Raw genomic sequence first — 24,098 nt, 5'->3', positions numbered from 1 at the left:
AAAAAAGTGTGGCAAAAATGAATCATGTGAACGCGTCCATAATGTGGACTTCACAATGAAACTGATACTTGGAAAACTGTCTTGAATTTATTCTGCACTTAAGGATTAGTTATCAAATTTCCCGAAAGTGACACTCCAATCCTGAAAGAGCAGTTGTCTTTAATAAAGTGGCTATTAAAGTGGTTGCCTATAACTTCAGTATGAGCAATCTATCTCTAGGATAGTTCATCAATATTAGATCACACGTCCAAAACCCAGCGCCCAAACAGTTTACAGAGCAGAATAGCAGAACTTCATATACTGTGTATTGGTCACTCTCGGGTACTACTGTTGGGCATGTCAATTATAATGTACATAGTATAATACATGATTACATGGCAGTTGAAGAATTTCCTTTTCACCAATGTAAATGCCAGATGCACCAAGGGTAACAGCATTTGAGAGTAAAGTGAAAAGTTCATATGACCCTGATCAGGCTTACAGAGTACCAACAGGGATGCCAATTTAGTGTCCTGCCTATCTTATTGCTCAATTGTAATGGTCTTTTTTATTGGGTGTGGCATAAACCGTATTCCTGGCATGATCAATACTTTTTTTAGGTCAAAAAGCAGTATACCTGGTATGATCAATACTCTTTTTTAGGCCAAAAAGCAGTATCCCTGGCATGATCAATACTTTTTTGAGATCAAAGGATTGCTGTCATGATTGTGGACTGGATTCCTTCCCTTCCTCTCGAGGTTAATTTGTATAGCCTCCTTTTTGTTTGGGGAGGGCTATATTTACCCGCCTTCATCTGGGGATCCTTGTCAATGATACATCTGTCTTAGGGTATGTGTCCACGTGCAGTAAACGCTGCGTGTTTGACGCTGCATAGGGACGCAGCGTCAGACACGCAGCGTCCAGATGTTACAGCATAGTGGAGGGGATTTAATGAAATCCCGTCTCCACTATGCGTGGTAACACGCACGTGGCGGCCCTGCGACTCCGGACATGCTGCGCGTCTTTTCAGATCGCAGCATGTCCGTATATCTTGCGGCGACACTGCGTCGCCGCAAGATATAGCACAGGGCCCTATGGTGGGGAGCGATGATGCCGGATGTGTGCTGTGAACACATCCGGCATCATCGCGTCCCAGAAAGGGGGCGGGGCTTACCGCAGAGTGGCTAAGCCGCTCCGGCGATACCGCCGGCCATCCTGAAAGTGGACACATACCCTTAGGGTACCTTCACACATAACGATATTGTTAACGATATCGTTGCTATTTGTGACGTAGCAACGATATCGTTAATGAAATCGTTATGTATGACAGCGACCAACGATCAGGCCCCTGCTGGGAGATCGTTGGTTGCTGAATAAAGTCCAGAACTTTATTTGGTCGCTGGACTCCTGCTGACATCGCTGGATCGGCGTGTGTGACACCGATCCAGCGATGTCTTCACTGGTAACCAGGGTAAACATCGGGTAACTAAGCGCAGGGCCGCGCTTAGTAACCCGATGTTTACCCTGGATACCATGCTAAAAGTAAAAAAAAACAAACACTAGATACTTACCTACAGCCGTCTGTCCTCCAGCGCTGTGCTCTGCTCTCCTCCTGTACTGTCTGTGAGCCGGAAAGCAGAGCGGTGACGTCACCGCTCTGCTTTCCGGCTCACAGACAGTACAGGAGGAGAGCAGAGAAGCAGAGCGCAGCGCTGGAGGACAGACAGCGGTAGGTAAGTATCTAGTGTTTGTTTTTTTTTTACTTTTAGCATGGTATCCAGGGTAAACATCGGGTTACTATGCGCGGCCCTGCGCTTAGTTACCCGATGTTTACCCTGGTTACCGGCATCGTTGGTCGCTGGAGAGCTGTCTGTGTGACAGCTCTCCAGCGACCAAACAGCGACGCTGCAGCGATCCGGATCGTTGTCGGTATCGCTGCAGCGTCGCTTAATGTGAAGGGGCCTTTAGCTGTGTGTCTGACCCCCTGGTGTGCTTGCATACTGTTTAGTCCAGGCAAAAAAAGGAAAAACCAGCACCAGGGGATTTCCATAAAAAATCAAGTTTTGTCTTTTATTTAATCCATTGTTTGTAAAAAGTTAAAAACATACATATCATAGGGTCTCAAGGGGCAAACATCCCCCCGCACGCCTGACGCATTTCTGACTTTATGTCCTTAGCCATAGGCATCGTCCTGTGATACTCTGGTGAGCACTGTGAAAATCCTTTTCCCCTCTCGCATGTTGATTTATACTGTTTAGTCCGTTTGCTCTCTGGTGTATGACTCAGCCTGTTTTCTTATTCTGTGTTTTGCCTTGTGATTCTGTGCTTATTGTCTGTTTCTGGCTTTGACCTTTAGTTTGGTACTCTAACTTCCCCCCGGTCTGCCCCGTTTGTACTGCACCGCTATCTTCGGCTCCCCGACCTTTTTCCTTCGTCCCAACCACGCTTATGTCTCACCCTTTTGGCACTTTATTGACCTCCCGGCTTGACCTTGGCACGTTCAGACTACTCTCCGGCTTCACCAGTCACTGCTGCTACTCGGCATTTGGCCCTGTCTCCGTCCACTCCCCCGGATGTCACGTGCTTCAGGTCCTGCGCTCCAGCAGGTAAGCTCACCGCAGCGCTCATTACTCTCTCTCTGTCCTTCTGTAACACGTGCACAGACTCCTGCTGTAAGTCGGAAGCAGGGCTCTTGACAATTGCAACTTCATAAAGGAGATACTAGTCACACTAAATTTAGTAAAATCATTTACCCAATTTTATTTAGTTTCTTTTGTCTTTTTTTATTAGCTTTGAGATTATTTTGCCTTAACTCTTATCCCCATTGTTAACGATTAGTGGATAATATGTCAGAGAAAAAATGCAGAGATGTTTACCCGCTGAAGCCTCCGACCAAATGCACTGCACATGTTTATACTGAACAATAATTAAAAACATTGCTTGATTATTTTTTTACAAAATAGCCCCATGCAACAGACCATTTAGGGTTTAATAAAGATTGTTTCTTCCTCTCTAGTTTTAAGAATGAAATATATTTATTATTCAGTTTCAAACACTTAATATAACACCAGATTCAAGTAGCACAGGGTATAGCAGAGCATAACTGATTGGATGGGAACTTACTAAATATTTAAAACAATGCTAATAGTACCTAACTTTTGCAATAAGAAAACAATACCATTAAATAATAGAAGATGCATAATAGAAGTGCACAAATAATACATACAAGATGCTGTGGCCCCAAAACTGCGTTTTATAATGTAATATATATATATATATATATATATATATATATATATATATATATATATATATATATATATATATATACAGTGGGGCAAAAAAGTATTTAGTCAGTCAGCAATAGTGCAAGTTCCACCACTTAAAAAGATGAGAGGCGTCTGTAATTTACATCATAGGTAGACCTCAACTATGGGAGACAAACTGAGAAAAAAAAATCCAGAAAATCACATTGTCTGTTTTTTTAACATTTTATTTGCATATTATGGTGGAAAATAAGTATTTGGTCAGAAACAAAATTTCATCTCAATACTTTGTAATATATCCTTTGTTGGCAATGACAGAGGTCAAACGTTTTCTGTAAGTCTTCACAAGGTTGCCACATACTGTTGTTGGTATGTTGGCCCATTCCTCCATGCAGATCTCCTCTAGAGCAGTGATGTTTTTGGCTTTTCGCTTGGCAACACGGACTTTCAACTCCCTCCAAAGGTTTTCTATAGGGTTGAGATCTGGAGACTGGCTAGGCCACTCCAGGACCTTGAAATGCTTCTTACGAAGCCACTCCTTCGTTGCCCTGGCGGCGTGCTTTGGATCATTGTCATGTTGAAAGACCCAGCCACATTTCATCTTCAATGCCCTTGCTGATAGAAGGAGGTTTGCACTCAAAATCTCACGATACATGGCCCCATTCATTCTTTCATGTACCCGGATCAGTCGTCCTGGGCCCTTTGCAGAGAAACAGCCCCAAAGCATGATGTTTCCACCACCATGCTTTACAGTAGGTATGGTGTTTGATGGATGCAACTCAGTATTCTTTTTCCTCCAAACACGACAAGTTGTGTTTCTACCAAACAGTTCCAGTTTGGTTTTATCAGACCATAGGACATTCTCCCAAAACTCCTCTGGATCATCCAAATGCTCTCTAGCAAACTTCAGATGGGCCCGGACATGTACTGGCTTAAGCAGTGGGACACGTCTGGCACTGCAGGATCTGAGTCCATGGTGGTGTAGTGTGTTACTTATGGTAGGCCTTGTTACATTGGTCCCAGCTCTCTGCAGTTCATTCACTAAGTCCCCCCGCGTGGTTCTGGGATTTTTGCTCACCGTTCTTGTGATCATTCTGACCCCACGGGGTGGGATTTTGCGTGGAGCGCCAGGTCGAGGGAGATTATCAGTGGTCTTGTATGTCTTCCATTTTCTAATTATTGCTACCACTGTTGATTTCTTCAGTCCAAGCTGGTTGGCTATTGCAGATTCAGTCTTCCCAGCCTGGTGCAGGGCTACAATTTTGTTTCTGGTGTCCTTTGACAGCTCTTTGGTCTTCACCATAGTGGAGTTTGGAGTCAGACTGTTTGAGGGTGTGCACAGGTGTCTTTTCATACTGATAACAAGTTTAAACAGGTGCCATTACTACAGGTAATGAGTGGAGGAAAGAGGAGACTCTTAAAGAAGAAGTTACAGGTCTGTGAGAGCCAGAAATCTTGATTGTTTGTTTCTGACCAAATACTTATTTTCCACCATAATATGCAAAAAAAATGTTAAAAAAACAGACAATGTGATTTTCTGGATTTTTTTTTCTCAGTTTGTCTCCCATAGTTGAGGTCTACCTATGATGTAAATTACAGACGCCTCTCATCTTTTTAAGTGGTGGAACTTGCACTATAGCTGACTGACTAAATACTTTTTTGCCCCACTGTATATATATATATATATATATAATGCCAACCTAGCTTGATAATGGTCTGTGAACTCCTGTAGGAGGCAGACAATGCATCCATTGTATTGAATCTGTCCTAGCATGTACAGCTTGGATACATTTAGAGAGTTATCTTTGAGTTGGTCAGGGCTCCTTATCTTTTGCAGACTAGACTGATATGTTGCCTTTAGTCCCCTGTGTGCATCTTGCCTTCTAAGCCGCTTTGACATTCTGTACAATAAAGGCTTTTGAAATGATCCTCTCTACCAGCGCTTTGTGTAGTCTCACTCATGACACTGACATTTTGAGAGAAATATTTTGCTTCTGATCTAATGTCAGACATTGGTACACATCCTCTTCATCTCCTTTTTTTACATGTCCTCATTAAGAGCTCAGCGCATTCCTATGATTATGCACATTGTTAGTTATTAGTCATGCATTGTATGTAAGGATTTTAATTGTGTGAAAATCTGGCCTGTAAAAATATACATGTACTATAATGTATGGTCATAAAATGTTAATTGGCATTGCAGATGGCATCGCCCTATATATCACTGCACATTTACACTGAGTGCAGAATTAGGCAAGTGGGTATTTTAACCATATCATCATTTTTATGTAGCTTTTCCAACTCCAAGGTGTATAACCTTGAGTGGTTATTGAATGAAGCAGATCAGGTGATGTGTATTTGTGTAATAAGGAATGATGAGGCCTACGGCTACACCTCCCTTTATCAAAAAAAGACATTTACAGTAACTGACTATGAGAGTTTACCGGAGTTCATTGACTCCGGTACTCTCGCTTTACGGCACTGCTGCGTGGGAAATTTCTCACGCAGCTCTACTGTCATAAAATGAGAGGCAGGAGCTGCAAAACTCCGGTAAACAACGCGATACACTGCCAGGAGCATCGCTCCTGGTAGTGTATCGCCGGAGAGCAACCGATCGGCGCGGGACACTCGTTTGGATATCTGCGGACAGGGAGTATGGATTTGTTTTATATTTTTGGGACGTTATCCTAGGGGACCGATGGCTTCGCGTACCTGTATGTGCTGTATGGTGAGTATGTATTCTATGTTATATGGTGTATGTACTCTCATGTATGTTACATGTATTATATGTGTATTGTATGTGTTTTGTGTTTTACTTTCAATTGTACTGAGTCGCCGGACACAGGGACTACTCTCCCATACTAATAACGGATGGGAGCAGTAGTCCCATACGGCGACTTAGTTCAATTAGGTGGCACTATCATCGCATGGGGAAAGACAAAGACTTGACACACACACACATAGACAGACACACACATACATACATACCAGATCAATCAGACATCAATCCCCATGCGATACGATAGGACTCCATGACGGTGACTTCTGACTTCCACTCCGCCCACACACTTCTTCCTGCCTGACATCATTGTCATCACCTCTGCAGCGTTTTTTACACCCGAACCTGCTGATCTTTTTATATCTGCGGTTTTGCTGCAGGTTTTGCTGACGCAATGCAAATCTATGGGTGCAGAACCGCTGCAGATCCGCACTAAGAATTGACATGCTGCAGAAAAAACAGCGCTGTGTTTCCGCACGTTTTTTTCCGCAGCATGTGCACAGCGGATTTGGTTTTCCATAGGTTTACATGGAACTGTACACCGCATGGAAAACTGCTGCAGATCCTTAGCATCAAAAACGCCGCGGATCAGCGGTAAAAACCGCAACATGTGCACATGGCCTAACTCTTAGGGCAGTGAGAATCTGGAATTCCTTGCCTGAGGAGGTGGTGATGGCGAACTCAGTCGAGGGGTTCAAGAGAGGCCTGGATGTCTTCCTGGAGCAGAACAATATTGTATCATACAATTATTAGGTTCTGTAGAAGGACGTAGATCTGGGGATTTATTATGACGGAATATAGGCTGAACTGGATGGACAAATGTCTTTTTTTGGCCTTGCTAACTATGTTACTATGTTACAATGTTAATGCATTTTTGCATTTGCACACTGTGATTTTTTTGTGCTTATTTTTGAATGGAAAAATCAATTATTTATAAGATTTTGCCAAATGCAGATGTTACATAGTGTTGAAACAACTTTCACACTGTACTCCAATACAATTAAGCTGGTTGCCATAGAAACCAATCCTTTTGGTTCAAAGAGAACACATGTGAAAGTAAATTAAAATGAAATGAGAACCCAAAGCCGTTACATTGGATATAAAAAGTCTACACACCCCTTTGAAAATGCCTGCGACTTTGTCATGTAAAAAATAAAATCATACCAAGAAGAATCATTTCAGAACTTTTTCCACTGTCAGCCTCAATCTGTACAAATCCTTTGAGAAACAAACTGAAATCATTTTAAGGGGTAAAATTATAATTGGGAATGTGATTGTGATAATAGTTAGACAATCATATTTGCACTCATGTTAAATAGTAGTCAGTACACAGCTGCCATCAGTTAAAGTGATTCTAATTAACCCCATTTAGGCCATGTTGACACAGTGCGTTTTTTACTGCGGAACCGCAGCGGTTTTGCCGCTGCGGTTCCGCAGCTGTTTTCCATGCAGGGTACATAACAATGTAACCCTATGGAAAACAGTCACTGCCGTGCACATGATCCGGAATTTCGTTTAAAAAGCCGCGCAGAATAGCTGCGGCAAAAAAGAAGGAGCATGTCACTTCTTTTTCCTGAACCGCAGCGGTTCTGCACCCATAGACCTCCATTGTGAGGTCAAAACCGCAGTAAAACCCGCAGATCAAAAATATATCTGCGGGTTTTACTGCGATTTGATGTGCAGAACCGCTGCAGCAGGAAGTGCGGGGGAGCGGGCGGAAGTGCGTGGGCGGAGTGTGGCTGCCCCCCCGTGCTCCGATCCCGCCCCCCCGTGCTCCGATGCCCCCCCCCGTGCTCCGATGCCCCCCCCCCCAGTGCTCCGATGCCCCCCCCGTGCCCTAATCTCCCCCCCTTATACTTACCCGGCGTCCCGGTGTCCGTCCGGCCGTCTTCTCCCTGGGCGCCGCCATCTTGCAAAATGGCGGGCGCATGCGCAGTGCGCCCGCCGAATCTGCCGGCCGGCAGATTCGCTCCAAAGTGCATTTTGATCACTGAGATATAACCTATCTCAGTGATCAAAATAAAAAAATAGTAAATGACACCCCCCCCACTTTGTCACCCCCATTGGTAGGGACAATAAAAAAAATTAAGAATTTTTTTTTTTTTTTTCACTAAGGTTAGAATAGGGGTAGGGGTAGGGTTAGGGTTAGGATTAGAAAACTGCATAAAAAAAAAGGATCAAAAAACTCATCAAAAATGGACAAAAAAGGACCAAAAAAAGGACCTGCGTTTTCTGCCAAGAGCTGCAGTTTTTTAAAAAAAACAGTCCTGAAAAAAAAGGATGGAAATCCTGAACGTGTGAACATACCCTTAAAGTTTAGCTGTTCTAGTAGGATCATCCTGACATTTTCTTAGTTGCATTTTACAGCAAAAGCCATAGTTTGTATACATCTTACAACATAACTTTTAATAGAGATAGTTTGTTATCAGTGAGAAGGGTACAAAACATTTTCCAAGTCATTGGATTTCCCATAGAACACTCCAAAGATGGTCATCAATAAGTATCTGAAATTTCACACTACAGTGACATTACCTGGGACTGGACTTCCCTCAAAAATAGATGAAAAGACAAGAAGGAAAGTTCTGGGGGCTGCCATGAGCCCGATAGCAACATTCAAAGAACTGCAAGAATTTCTGATAAGTACTGGTTGTGTGCTACCTGTGACAACAATTTCCTGTATTCGTCATATGTCTGCCCTGTGGGATAGCATGGCAAGACAGAAGGCTTTTCTTATGAAGAAACCATTCAAGCCCAGCTATTCTTTTCCAAAACCTACTTCAAGTTTGCCAAAAGTATGTGTGAAAATGTGTCATAGTCTAATGAGACAAAGGTTTAACTTTTTGACCATGATTCCAAATAGCATATTTGGTGCAAATCCAACACCAGAAGAAGACAATACCCACAACGAATATAAAAAAAAAACTGCCCATCACATCCTAAACAGGTCTGGACAAGTGCTTACCTAGAGTTGCCAACTCATGTACAATGAAACAGATAAGGCAGTACTCTTTTTTGATATGTAGATGTAGAGATGTAGACTGTCTGAGAGGTTTGGCATTAGGTCCTAGCAATGAGAATCGCCTTAACGTAGCTGCCAGGTACACATGAATTGGCCAATTTATTCGCTAAGCATTCTCAATTTTTCATATTTCTAGTGCAGTAATGCAATTCAATTTTCATATTTTATGTGTGCATGCTATAGCGCTACAGAGTGCTACCTTATCTGTTTCATACCCACAATAAAGCATGATGGAAATAACACTATGCTTTATGGCTGTTTATCTGGAACTGGGGCTTTAGGCAAGTTCAAGAGAATTATTCACGGTTTACAAAATTAGTCAGTTTTACAACAAATGGTCAGGTCTCTGCTAAAAAGCTGAAGATGAACAGGAAACTCAGCACGACAACACCCTAAGCATACATCCAAATCAACAAAAGAATGCTTTCACCAGGAAATTAAAGCTTTGGAATGGCCCAGCCAGAGCCCAGACCTGAATGCAACTAAACCCTGTGGGTTGACCTGAAGAGGAATATACACAGGAGATGCATTCATAATATGACAGTTTTTGAAGCACTGCTGCAAGGAAAAGTGGGCAAAGATTGCCATATCTAGATTGGCCATGCTGATAGACTCTACCCAAAAAGATTGAATTCTGTTATAAATTCAAAGGGTAGTTAAAGGGAACCTGTCACCAGGTTTTTCCAATATAAAGTACAGCCATCATCATTAGAGCCTTTTTACAACATACTTAAAGATTTTTTTTTAAAAAAAGGTCCCCAATCAAGTCTGCAGATCCAAAAAAATAGGTTTTATTATACTTACAGATGCCATCTCCTATTAAGGCATACTGCCATTCTGGGTCCCCTGATGAGCCCCGATAATGGCAAGAGGCGAAATGTGTAGGGCCAGGGACAAGGGACATCATAATACTGGGAATTACCCTAATCAGATAAGTGTATCAGAATGTTTTTTTTAATTGTCTATGTTATTGTTGAAAGAGCAAATTAATGGGCAAAATCACTTTAATTGTGTTACAAGCTGTTATGCATCTATTTTCTTGAATCTACCTCAGGCACGTGCACTTTTCTACTTTTTTCTTTTTTGTGACACAACTAGTATATTATTAATACTGTGTGATCTAACCCTTTAAGACCCACTTTTGTCAATTGAGTTTTTTCCTTGTGATTTACGATTTTGACTGATATAATGAGGGATAGCTATTGAAACTTAAGGCTGAAGGGACAGTTCCTATATGAGACTAGTCCAGCTAGATATTGAAGCTTTTTTTTTTTCGTGAGATACAGCTTCCTTTTTGAGTCAGAGCCTAGGGGTATCATGGACATTATAACTATATGTTGAATGCATGTTGAATTATTGTCATAGCTCTTTACAAAAGGGGCATGCAGGGCGATGAAGGGACTGCCAACATTAAGCGGGGGCGCCACATCGAACTTTATGGAGCCAAACTCTGCTGGTAGGTAGGACTACAGCAAAAAGGGACATATTAGGGTCAGTATAGGAATGACACGTTACACTACTTAATCCTTGCTTCCTATTGTTCTTTTTTTTGTTTTGTTTTTTTACATTTTCCCCCTATAGAAGTCCTTGGGAGGTGTTTTTTCTAGATTTTAATTTATAAATGTACTATCACTCTTAATTGAATCATTAAAAGTTAAATTCAGTGATTCAACCAATGACGTCACAGATTAAAGTAATTAAGTTTTTACTTTTATTCATCCAACGCTGACTGCTATAACTTCTTTCATCCACAATCATCTCTACAGAATGTAACACGCAGACAAGTAGAGTGCCCACAGTAGCGGTATACCTTCCAAAAGAATATATTACAATAGTGTTGTTCCCGTTTGTGTCCCCTGACATTAGAAATATCTCCCTCTGGGGCTCCCATAGGATATTAATGTTTATGTACCCTTTTGTGGTCCTGTAGAATAGTACAATTTTCTTTTCTGCCCCCATACAGTAGTAATGTCTGTCCTTGTGCACAATTACAGCAATATTGCCCCTCTTCCCAGTGGCTCTCATACTGAATTAACATTTACCTTTTCTGCCTCTATACAGTAATAGCAGCCACCTTTTGTGACCCAATATAATTGGAATGTCCCACATTTTGGTCTCACACGTTAACAATTATTAATGTATAAGGCCATGATGGTAGATATTATTACTCTATGGTGGCCAATTGGGGAACATCATTATCGAATGGGGGCCATGGTGGAAGACATTATTAGTATATGGGGCTACAATGGGGGACATAACCAGAAGCGTTTGTGATGCATGTTGCCAGAAGAGTATCAATTTGAAGAACAAAGTTAATATGTAATTAATACTGTCCTGTATAAAATAAAAAAATATTACAAATATGCTGTTTCCAGTTAATCAAACCTCCCCAAAAACATAACAAAATGCACTAAAGAAAATAAGCCCTCATAAAATAAGCCTTGCAAAAAACAAGCCCTCATACCGCTCAGTCAACAGAAAAATAAAAATATTCCAGCTGTATAAATATGGTAACATAACGTTTTTATATAAACAAGTGCTTTATTGTATAAAAGCAGTAAAACTTACAAAAATGTATACATTTGATGTCACAGTAATCTTAGAGATCCTCAAAATAAAGTTAACATGTTATTTCTACTGAACTGTGAACACCGTAAAATCAAATCACAAGAACCATGGACAGAATTGTATTTTATTTTAGCATTCTATACTACCCCTTTCTCCCTGCATGCCCCCACCCCCCAAAAAAGGCAGTGAAGGAGATAGCTTAGAAAATTATAAAAACAACAGGATCAATGAATAAATGCCAAAGAAAATTGCAAAATGGGATGATGTTCACACATAGGAGATAAACCACACAGGTGGAAGGATATGTAAATATCTGTGTGGAGAGAAGGTAGATGAGTATTAGCTTCATGCCATGTATAACTGCAGACTACCCTTTAAAAGTATTGCACTGAAAAATGTATTGCACAAGTGACCAAGCACACGTGCTATCCCTAGCCAGATCTGAATATATAGAAGTAATTCAACTATAGAGTTGAATAGCACTTCTTCACTTTCCAGCCCTGCCGTGTGCCCAAACAGTAGTTTCCAACCATATATGGGGTATTACCGTATTCAGGTATGATTGTTTATCTTTTTTAGAAAGTAGGAAAAATTCAACATTTTTATTTAAAAAAAAAAAAAAAATGTTTACATTTGACTTTGGGTTACTTCCTTTTAAGCACCTGAAGGCTTAACAAACATCCTGAATGCAATTTTGAATACTTTAAGGGATGCTGTTTATAAAATGGACTTTTTTTTTTTTAAATATATAGGCATCTCAAAATCTGCAGGGGAGGACCTGTTCAAAGACCTGAAGGGACCTGGGACCACCGTCTCAAACATTATGTTACGTACCCGCTTCTCAGCACGCGACTTAGGGTTGCGCCTGCAAGGGTTAATCTATCTCCTTTCACTCAGTCCAGCATTCAACCTCTGTCCTATGCTAAAATGGGGAGCATAAATCACACACCAACAAAGGCCACACACCCGGCTCATACAGGCTGCCACCACTCACCGAACACATGGGCGATGAGTCCCAGAAATATTACTACTACTGTCTTGCAATCATAAGGATCACACACTTTAAGCATACAAGGTTCATGCTTATTAAAGTTTTACACTTTAATAGAAAAGGTACAGTGCTTACAATAAAAAGGTATAAAAATATGGGAATAAAAAGTGACATACAAATATGCAAAAACAGTGATAAAATAAAGGGATGAAAACTTACAGAAATATCAAACTATTTGTTTCTCTGTCCCTGAGAGAGGGAGAAATATGGAATGGATCACATCACCTTTCCAGGCTTTTCCCACATGTGAACATATTATTTTGTGTGTAGGCCTAATTTATAGAGTCAACCTGGAGGTCAAATTTCTAGACTAGCCTCTCATGTTAATATTATAAATGCTGGTTTGTGACTGAACCATGGCCACTCCACCAATTAATATATTATTTTCTCTGAAACGCTTTGTGTAACGTTTCTCATAAATAGATGGTGTCAAGCTGTAATTGACATATCTCTCCAAAAGAGCCAGAAGGTGTGAAACGTTTCCCCTTCCTTGTTCTTAGCAAGGCCCCCTGGTGAGATTGGAGACAGGAGACTGCCGTCTCAGTATAACATATGCTGTGACCCCTATGAGATCTGCAGTCTCAGGACAGATGTTAAATTACTGCTAGCCACACGCCCATACCTATACATATTTCACTACACATTACCATTAGTAATCACTATGTCGTCATTGATTTCAAATCCTTCAGGGCATGCAAAGTCCTCCTGCACATGTCCAATGTCATGTCAGAACATGTCCAGGTGCATTTGAAGTTTGCCAGTGACCATCTGGAGGATCCAGAGGAGGCATGGAAGAAGGTCGTGGTCAGATGAGACCAACATAGAACTTTTTGGTATCAGCTCCACTCGCCATGTTTGGAGGAATAAGGAGTACAACCCCAAGAACATTATCCCAACTGTGAAGCATGGTGGGGGCAACTACACCGTATTGAAGGGAGGATATACGGTGTCATGTATCACAAGATTTTGGCCAACAACCTCCTTCCCTCAGTAAGAGGATTGAAGATGGGTCATGACTGGGTCTTCCAGCATGACAATGACCCAAAACATACAGCTAGGGCAGCTAAGCAGTGGCTCCGTAAGAAGAATTTCAAGGTCCTGGAGTGGCCTAGCCAGTCTCCAGACATGAACCCAATAGAAAATCTTTGGAAAGAGCTAAAACTCAATGTTGCCTATCGACAGCCCCAAAATCTGAAATATCTGGAGAAGATTGGTAGAGGAGTGGCCCCAAATTCCTGCTGCAGTGTGTGCAAACTTAGTCGAGAACAACAGGAAACGTCGGAACTCTGTAATTGCTAACAAAGGTTTCTAAACCAAATATTAAATTGTTTTTCTATTGTATCAAGTACTTATTTCATTCAATGAAATGCAAATTTCATACAATGTGATTTTCTGTTTTTTTTTATGATTCTGTCTCTCACAGTTGTAGTGTATCTACGATAAAAATTACAGACCTCTCCATTCTTTGTAAGTAGGAAAACTTGCAAAATCGTCAGTGTATCAAATACTTATTTTCCCCACTGTATATACATTTGTGCTCAAAAGTTTTACATACTCCGGTGGAATTTTTGCTTTCTTGGCCTTTTTTTCAGAGAATATGAATGATAACACCAAAACTTTTTCTCCACTCATGTTTAGTGGTTGAGTGAAGCCATTTATTACTGTGTTTTTTCTTTTTAAATCATAATGACAACCCAAAACATCCAAATGACCCTGATCAAAAGTTCAGATATCCCATTTCTTAATACCGTGTATTGCCCCCTCTAACATCAATGACAGCTTGAAGTCTTTTGTGGTACTTGTGGATGAGGTTCTTTATATTCTCAGATGGTAAAGCTGCCCACTCTTCTTGGAAAAAAGCTTCCAGTTCCTGTAAATTCCAGGGCTGTTTAGCATGAACTATGTGAGATCTCGGCAGTTAGAAAAGTGACTTCTCATTCATTGACATGAGGACGGCGGGGAAAGGGAGACAGAGGCCCGAGAGTGGTATTAAAATGGAAACACAGTGTCCTAAAACAAAGGTATGCACATTATCAACATTACAGGGACTTTACTGCTGATGGGACCCTTATATAGACTACCTAAATGTTAAACAGTTGTTTTACATATATACTATATATATATATATATATATATATATATATATATATATATATGTATATATATATATATATACATATATATATATATATATATATATATATATATATATATATATATATATATATATATATATACATACAGTAATATGAAAAAGTTTGGGCACCCCTATTAATCTTAAGCTTAATGTTTTATAAAAATTGTTTTTTTTGCAACAGCTATTTCAGTTTCATGTATCTAATAACCGTTGGACACAGTAATGTTTCTGCCTTGAAATGAGATTTATTGCACTAACAGAAATGTGCAATCTGCATTCAAACAAAATCTGACAGGTGCATAAGTATGGGCACCCTTATCATTTTCTTGTTTTAAATACTCCTACCTACTTTTTACTGACTTACTAGAGCACTTTTTTTGGTTTTCTAACCTCATTGAGCTTTGAACTTCATAGCCAGGTGTATGCATTCATGAGAAAAGCTACTTAAAGTGGCCACTTGCAAGTTGTTCTCCTGTTTGAATCTGCTCTGAAGAGTGGCATCATGGGCTCCTCAAAACAACTGTCTAATGATCTGAAAACAAAGATTATTCAAAATAGTTGTTCAGGGGAAGGATACAAAAAGCTGTCTCAGAGATTTAACCTGTCAATTCCCACTGTGAGGAACATAGTAAGGAAATGGAAGAACACAGGTACAGTTCTTGTAAAGGCCAGAAGTGGCAGGCCAAGAAAAACATCAGAAAGGCAGAGAAGAAGAATGGTGAGATAAGTTAAGGACAATCCTCAGACCACCTCCAGAGAGCTGCAGCATCAACTTGCTGCAGATGGTGTCACTGTGCATCGGTCAACTATACAACGCACTTTGCACAAGGAGAAGCTGTATAGGAGAGTGATGAGATAGAAGCCGCTTCTGCAAGCATGCCACAAACAGAGTCGGCTGAGGTATGCAAAAGCACATTTGGAGAAGCCAATTTCTTTTTGGAAGAAGGTCCTGTGGACTGATGGAACCAAGATTGAGTTGTTTGGTCATACAAAAAGGCGTTATGCATGGCGGCCAAAACACACAGCATTCCAAGAAAAACACTTGCTACCCACAGTAAAATTTGGTGGAGGTTCCATCATGCTTTGGGGCTGTGTGGCCACTGCCGGCACCGGGAATCTTGTTAAAGTTGAGGGATGCATGGATTCCTCTCAGTATCAGCAGATTTTTGACAATAATGAATCAATGACAAAGTTGAAGTTACACAGGGGATGGCTCTTTCAGCAAAACAATGATCCACAACACCGCTCCAAATCTACTCAGGCATTCATGCAGAGGAACAATTACACTGTTCTGGAATGGCCATCCCAGTCCCCAGACCTGAATATCATTGAACATCTGTGAGATCATTTGAAGAGGGCTGTCCATGCTCGGCGGCCATCAAACTTAACTGAACTGGAATTGTTTTGTAAAGAGGAATGGTCAAAAATACCTTCATCCAGGATCCAGGAACTCATTAAAAGCTGCAGGAAGCGACTAGAGGCTGTTATTTTTGCAAAAGGAGGATCTACTAAATATTAATGTCACTTTTCTGGTGGGGTGCCCATACTTATGCACTTGTCAAATTTTGTTTGAATGCAGATTGCACATTTTCTGTTAGTACAATAAACCTCATTTCAAGGCAGAAACATTACTGTGTCCAACAGTTATTAGATATATGAAACTGAAATAGCTGTTGCAAAAAAAAACAATTTTTATAAAATATTAAGCTTAAGATTAATAGGGGTGCCCAAACTTTTTCATATAACTGTATATACACATACACACATACACACAGTGGGGAAAATAAGTATTTAATACACTGACGATTTTGCAAGTTTTCCTGCCAAAGAATAGAGAGGTCTATAATTTTTATCGTAGGTACACTGTTGACTGGTTTTCTTTAAGCGCAATTTAGAAGTGTCAATCTTGGAACATTGTTGTGCACTGACATATTTTGACTATTTCATAGGTTAATCTAAAGTGTATAAGTTACCAAGACTAATAGTAAGACTTAAAGGGAACCTGTCACTCCCAAAATCGAAGGTGAGCTAAGCCCACCAGCATCAGGGGCTTATCTACAGCGATCTGTAATGCTGTAGATAAGCCACCGATGTATCCTAAAAGATGAGAAAAAGAGGTTAGATTATACTCACCCAGGGGCGGTCTCGCTGCGGTCCGTTCCGATGGGTGTCGCGCTCCGCTCCGGTGCCTCCTTTCTTCATCAGGTGACGTCCTCTTCTTCTCTTCACGCTGCAGCTCTGTCGCAGGTGTACTTTGTCTGCCCTGTTGAGGGCAGAGCAAAGTACTGTAGTGCACAAGTTCTGGGTCTCTCTGACCTTTCCCGGTGCCTGCGCACTGCAGTACTTTGCTCTGCCCTCAACAGGGCAGACAAAGTACACCTGCGCCGGAGCCGCAGCGTGAAGACAAGAAGAGGACGTCATCATAAGAAAATGGGAGGCCCCGACTGGACCACGATGCCCACCACAACGCACCCTGATGCTGGTGGGCTTAGCTCACCTTCGATTTCGGGGGTGACAGGTTCCCTTTAAAACAAAACTTTACACATCCAAAATTACGCACTATTTACAACATTCTTAATTAACACTGAAGATAAAGCTTTGTAAGATACTGGTATCGCTAAAAACATAACTAAGCGATGAAATGAAAGACATGTAGATGAGCTGCGCAGTGAGATGATAAATGAGTACAAATATTTTCTTCCCTAAAGACAGGTTATTCCTCTCCGGTTCTGCTGCTCAACACACTGCACATTTATCTTAGGCCATTTTCCTTAATTATGCTAAAGAATTTGCCTTCTTTAAGTCTCGGTGCTCATGACAAGCATATAAAAACAATTATTCCAAAATGTGTTTTTTTTTTTTTTTTTTTTTTGCAGTAATGCTCATAATTGCTTACTGGGGGACTATGATGTGAAGCATTTTATTCAGTGTGGCAATTTATGAGAAGTAATATATGTCACTCATCTGTGTGTTCCGGTAGCTCCTTCTTATTGTTTTGCATCTCTTTTGCAGAAAATTAATTCATTTGACAGGTTTATTCGTATAACAGGCTGTGAAATCCCTTTGATTTCACAGCTGATTCGCTGAGGGTTTCATTAATCCAAAATGAATCACAGATACCTTTTTTAGCTTTTTGTGTGTGTACAAGGAATTTTCACAACTAGGTTATTTTGAAGACGTTTCCTTAAGCAGTCATTTAATGTTGGAAACACTTTTTTTTCTTAACAGTTTGAGAATTCCGTCTTGGTTTCCATTCTGATGGTGTGCAAGGGCTGTGGACAAGGTCACACGTAAAATAACACTAGCTATGGAACTATAACCAATCTAATTCAATATATACTCCCAGACATTACTTTCTTTCCTTTAATTCGATTTATCGTTCTTATACCAAATATACTAGTAGCGTTCCACCAGTTGCTCTCCAGCTGTTGCAAGACTACAACTCTCAGCATCTCCAAACAGCTTGCCAATTGGAGCTTATCTAATTTTATCTTCAGTATTATGGTTTCTAACCAAATCCATGCTATTCAAGCATACTTCATAATTAATCACCATGGTAGAGTCAATAATTGACAACTTATATTTCAAAATTCCCTTTCCTCTTAAAGCCATTGTTTGAAAGCTTGGACAACTACTTGGATAACCCTATCCCCCCTGAGCAAAATAACAACATTCACCTTCACTTGCTCTCCTGGGGCTCGCGAGCCCTGCAGCCAATCAGCCCTGGCTTCATTCTTAAAGACGTATCTGACATCAGCCGCAGCTCTGACTCTTCCTCTTGATGTCCGATTCATCCCAAGAAAAGACGGAGAAGCCAGGGCTGATTTGCTGCAGGGTTTGTGTTACAGAACAACGATAGCGGAAATTCATGGATTCACCGTGATACCGCAGTGGATGCTGAAATGATTGCCAATGTCATTTAGATGCATCTGTCAGAGAGTGACCGTGGCATTTAAATGGCTAAGCTGCAGCGATTGGAGCAGCATGTATAAGACAGCCAGTTCCTGTTAAGTATGGAGCGGCCTCGGCATCACACACGCACATACCAATACATCCTCTGTCAGGAAAGGGGTTAAAGAGCTTTTGATAGCTCCTGTTTACTATTGTCTGTAATTTTGAGTGGTCAGAACTGCTGACCGACTCACTTTAATGCCCCCTACTTGCCCAATACACCCACATAATGCTACCTGGTCTATACTTCAAAAACACCAAAAAAGGACACATTCAAGAAAAAACACCAAAAACAGGCAAAGATGCTTACCTGTCTAAATAGGCCTCAATACAAATGCACAAGCGGGGTGCAGCGGACCCAAACAAAATAGCAAATGCACAGGTGCAATACCTAATGAAACAGCCAGCCTTCAATAAGGGTTTGGCCATGTGGTACACCAATGCACTAAGATAAAATACTCTGTATGTGGCGTGTTCACACAAGGAATACAAAGCGTCTGGCTACAGCCTATTAATGACGCCATATGGCGGGCTGCCCAGTGCTAAAATGCATCCTGTGTGAACAGAGGCCACAGTGTACAGAACAATTTGGGCCCAGCTGCACCCTGCAAAAAATATACGTGCAAAAAAAAACATATAAATATATGTAAGGTATTAGTTGATATTACAGCCATAATATGGAAGCTGGCAACCCACGCCAAGGGTCCTTACGTATTGCCAGTCCTACTCTAACATGAAAAACACCAAAAAAGGACACATTCAAGAAAAAACACCAAAAACAGGCAAAGATGCTTACCTGTCTATGGCGTCATTAATAGGCTGTAGCCAGATGCTTTGTATTCCTTGTGTGAACACGCCACATACAGAGTATTTTATCTTAGTGCATTGGTGTACCACATGGCCAAACCCTTATTGAAGGCTGGCTGTTTCATTAGGTATTGCACCTGTGCATTTGCTATTTTGTTTGGGTCCGCTGCACCCTGCTTGTGCATTTGTATTGAGGCCTATTTAGACAGGTAAGCATCTTTGCCTGTTTTTGGTGTTTTTTCTGGTCTATACTTCAGTTTCACGACAACTAGCAGCACGTGGCTATGGGCCTAGAGCTCTAGCTTTCCAGCACTGGAGTCCCTGGTTCAAATCCCACCAAGGACAACATCCTCAAGGAGATTGTATGGTCTTCTCACGTGGGCCAAAGGTATACTGATAGGGAATTTAGATTGTGAGCCCCAATGGGGCCGACAACATTGCATTTTACTTTACTTCCAGTCCATTTAGTCAATTACATGCTGGTGAATTGCACATTCATATTCCATGTGGTTAGAGCAACTTTTTGTAAATTCTAATTGATGTCTCTTAACAAATTAGTTCAGTGAATTAGTTGATATAATTTAAAGTTCTGATTCACGGTTATACAAACTATCTATAACGGAACTCAATTGTTTCTATCTGCACCTCTTTCTGTCCCATATGTCCAGCTGTGTGTCACTTACTGGGCTGCTTGGTGTAGTTTTGATAAAATCACTATTTTATCAGCATGGGATTCCAGGACCATTAAATCTGCTGTTATGTAATATTCCATATTTATTAGCTCTGTATATCCCCACCATTGATTGACAGCTTTCTGCCTATGCTGTGTACACAGAAAGCTGTCAATCAGTGGTGTGGACAGATCTCCGCTTCCAGAGAACTGGTATATCTGCAGAAGAAAAATCAAGGATTCTATCAAAACTACAGCAAGCAGTCCAGTAAGTCATTTCTGCTGCCGGGGTAGCAAAAACCTAGTGTCAGATTCCCTTTAATTCATATCCAATTGGCTGATTTAAAAATTAAAAAAAGCATCAGTTTTTTATTTTACGTTAGGAACAAAGGTTGAATAGGAATTTATGATTGTCAAAATAAAGGGAAAAATATATTTTTGTTGATTTATATAATTAGGGACTTGTATAATATGCAGTCTTAATGCTTCCAATTGTATGGTTGAAAAATAATTTTTTTTTCTAATTTATTTTCAGCCAATTAGCAAGTTTCCTTATTTGAGCAATGCCATTTCCTTCTGGCTGCCTAGCGAAGGATATCTGGAGAATGATTTTTATGACCTGGTCCGTAACGTTGCAGGAGATATCGTTGAAGAAGTGTCTTTAATTGACCAGTTTACACACCCAGAGTAAGTTCCGATTTTATAGATTTTTGGCATGACTGAAATGAAGCTGGGTTTTGCACTCCCTTTACTACCCTACTACTGTTAGATAGACAGCTGTTGGCTGAATGGTCGCATTTCTCCTGACTCATATACATGCACGCTTGCTTATGGTTCGCTCATACCAGTCTCTATTAGAAGCAGTTGAAAGATGTCTCTTCCTTTCTCCTCCCAGCACATATTATAATGTTAGTCATCCCCTTGTTGGGCTGACGTTCATCTAGTAGACACCTTACATTTTGCCCTTGACTTACTGAATCACATCTTATCTTGCTGAAAACTAGGCATAGTTAACATTCAGAGATAACCAAATAACATTCAGAGTCATGAAACAGGACTGTCCAGCTAAAATATGAATTCGTAAGTTTCCTAGATTTATGGGAATTGCTATGGACATGGTGAAGATTCTAGATTTTCTAGATTTGTAGGAGTTGTTATGGACATTGTCAAGTTTCTAGATTTTATAGGAGTTGCTATGGCCATGGCCAAGTTCTAAATTTTCTAGATTTATAGGAGCTGCTATGGACATGGTCAGGTTTCAAGATAATTTAGATATATAGGAGTTGCTATGGACATGGTCAAGTTGCTTGTATGTTATTGGTATCGCTACTAAAAGTGGTATGCCAATCACTTGGATATCATGACAGCTGTGCAATTTTTTTCCTATAAAGAAAGAGATAGAAACAATCTTAACAGTGAGGGCTTGATCACAAGTGTTAGATATGCTGCAGATTTTTTGTCCAGATTTACAGACAGAAAATCCACAGCGCGTTACAGTAGCAGTAAGTGAATGAGTTTAAAAGAATCTGATTAAAAAGCTGCAGAGGTACATTTTTGCACTGAAATTAACACGCAGTGCAGATTTTTACAATTTCCCTCTCCAGTAAATACTACAACCCCTGGCAAAAATTATGGAATCACCGGCCTTGGAGGATGTTCATTCAGTTGTTTAATTTTGTAGAAAAAAAAGCAGATCACAGACATGGCACAAAACTAAAGTCATTTCAAATGGCAACTTTCTGGCTTTAAGAAACACTAAAAGAAATCAAGAACAAAAAATATGGTAGTCAGTAATGGTTACTTTTTTTAACCAAACATAGGGGGAAAATTATGGAATCACTCAATTCTGAGGAAAAAATTATGGAATCATGAAAAACAAACAAAAAAACACTCCAAAACTTCTCTAGTATTTTGTTGCACCACCTGTGGCTTTTATTACAGCTTGCAGTCTCTGAGCCATGGACTTAATGAGTGTCAAACAGTATTCTTCATCAATCTGGCTCCAACTTTCTCTGATTGCCGTTGCCAGATCAGCTTTGCAGGTTGGAGCCTTGTCATGGACCATTTTCTTCAACTTCCACCAAAGATTTTCAATTGGATTGAGATCCGGATTATTTGCAGGCCATGACATTGACCTTATGTGTCTATTTTCAAGGAATGTTTTCACAGTTTTTGCTCTGTGTCAGGATGCATTATCATCTTGAAAAATGATTCCATCATCCCCAAACATCCTTTCAATTGATCGGATAAGAAAAGTGTCCAACATATCAACATAAACTTGTGCATTTATTGAAGATGTAATGACAGCCATCTCCCCAGTGCCTTTACCTGACATGCAGCCCCATATCAACAATGACTGTGGAAATTTGCATGTTCTCTTCAGGCAGTCATCTTTATAAGTCTCATTGGAACGGCACCAAACAAAAGTTCCAGCATCATCACCTTGCCCAATGCAGATTCGTGAATCATCACTGAACATGACTTTCATCCAGTCATCCACAGTCCATGATTGCTTTTCCTTAGCCCATTGTAACCTTGTTTTTTTCTGTTTAGGTGTTAATGATGGCTTTCGTTTAGCTTTTCTGTATGTAAATCCCATTTCCTTTAATCCCGGTTTCTTACAGTTCGGTCACAGACGTTGACTCCAGTTTCCACCCATTCGTTCCTCATTTGTTTTGTTGTGCATTTCCTGTTTTGGAGACATATTGCTTTAAGTTTTCGGTCTTGACGCTTTGATGTCTTCCTTGGTCTACCAGTATGTTTGCCTTTAACAACCTTCCCATGTTGTTTGTATTTGGTCCAGATTTTAGATACAGCTGACTGTGAACAACCAACATCTTTTGCAACATTACGTGATGATTTACCCTCTTTTAAGAGTTTGCTAATCCTCTCCTTTGTTTCAATTCACATATCTCTTGTTGGAGCCATGATTCATGTCAGTCCACTTGGTGCAACAGCTTTCCAAGGTGTGATCACTCCTTTTTAGATGCAGACTAACGAGCAGATCTAATTTGATGCAGGTGTTATTTTTGGGTATGAAAATTAACAGGGTGATTCCATATTTTTTTCCTCAGAATTGAGTGATTACATAATTTTCCTGTATGCTTGGTTAAAAAAAAGTAACCATTAGTGACTACCACATTTCTTGTTCTTGATTTATTTTAGTGTTTCTTAAAGCCAGAAAGTTGCCATTTGAAATGACTTTAGTTTTGTGCCATGTCTGTGATCTGCTTTTTTCTACAAAATTAAACAACTGAATGAACATCCTCCAAGGCCAGTGATTCCATAATTTTTGCCAGGGGCTGTATTACATCATGGAGCAGGTACAGGTATATAGAGCACACAGGGCAGGTGTTGGCAGTATTAAACAGCTGTCATCTCCCAATACCGCATTCACATATCCGAGTGTCAAAGTGTCAGTATGGACTGGCCTCTGGTCTTCTGATGCAAACCTTACATCCTCATAGGCAATTATATTTGGCTGTCAAGTTCATGTCAGTGGACCTATGGCTGGTGCCTGAATCAGTCTGTTTATGGATGCGTGAATGTGACCTTCCAACAGCACAGTGGGGGCTAATAAATATACTTGAAAAAAAAAAAACAATAGAAATTTCCCCTTTTTCAACATTCAAATTAACAATATTATTTTTTATTTTTAAAGTGCCAACATATTGTGCAGCACTTTTTAGAAATTACAAAGAAATAATATACAAAAATGGGTACCATATATACTCGAGTATAAGCCAAGATTTTCAGCCCAAATTTTTGGGCTGAAAGTGCCCCTCTCGGCTTATACTCGAGTCACGGTCGGCGGTGGGGTCAGCGGGTGAGGGGGAGAGAGGTCTATCGCATACTTACCTGCTTCCGGGGC

General features: G+C 40.4%; 1 protein-coding gene across 3 annotated transcripts in view; it reads left to right on the top strand.

The window, feature by feature from the left end:
- FARS2 (phenylalanyl-tRNA synthetase 2, mitochondrial) overlaps positions 1-24,098 on the top strand; it is a 616,855-nt gene that overhangs the window by 407,706 nt on the left and 185,051 nt on the right. For all 3 annotated transcript variants that reach the window (XM_069730707.1, XM_069730708.1, XM_069730709.1), the window contains one exon: positions 20,763-20,914. In XM_069730707.1, coding sequence (XP_069586808.1) covers positions 20,763-20,914 — 152 coding nt within the window. The remainder of the gene's footprint in view (positions 1-20,762; positions 20,915-24,098) is intronic.

Source organism: Ranitomeya imitator, chromosome 6, assembly GCF_032444005.1.
Source record: "Ranitomeya imitator isolate aRanImi1 chromosome 6, aRanImi1.pri, whole genome shotgun sequence".
Classification (NCBI taxonomy): Eukaryota; Metazoa; Chordata; class Amphibia; order Anura; family Dendrobatidae; genus Ranitomeya; species Ranitomeya imitator.
Note: the sequence above shows the minus strand (reverse complement) of the source record. Positions and strands in the feature narration are given on the sequence as shown.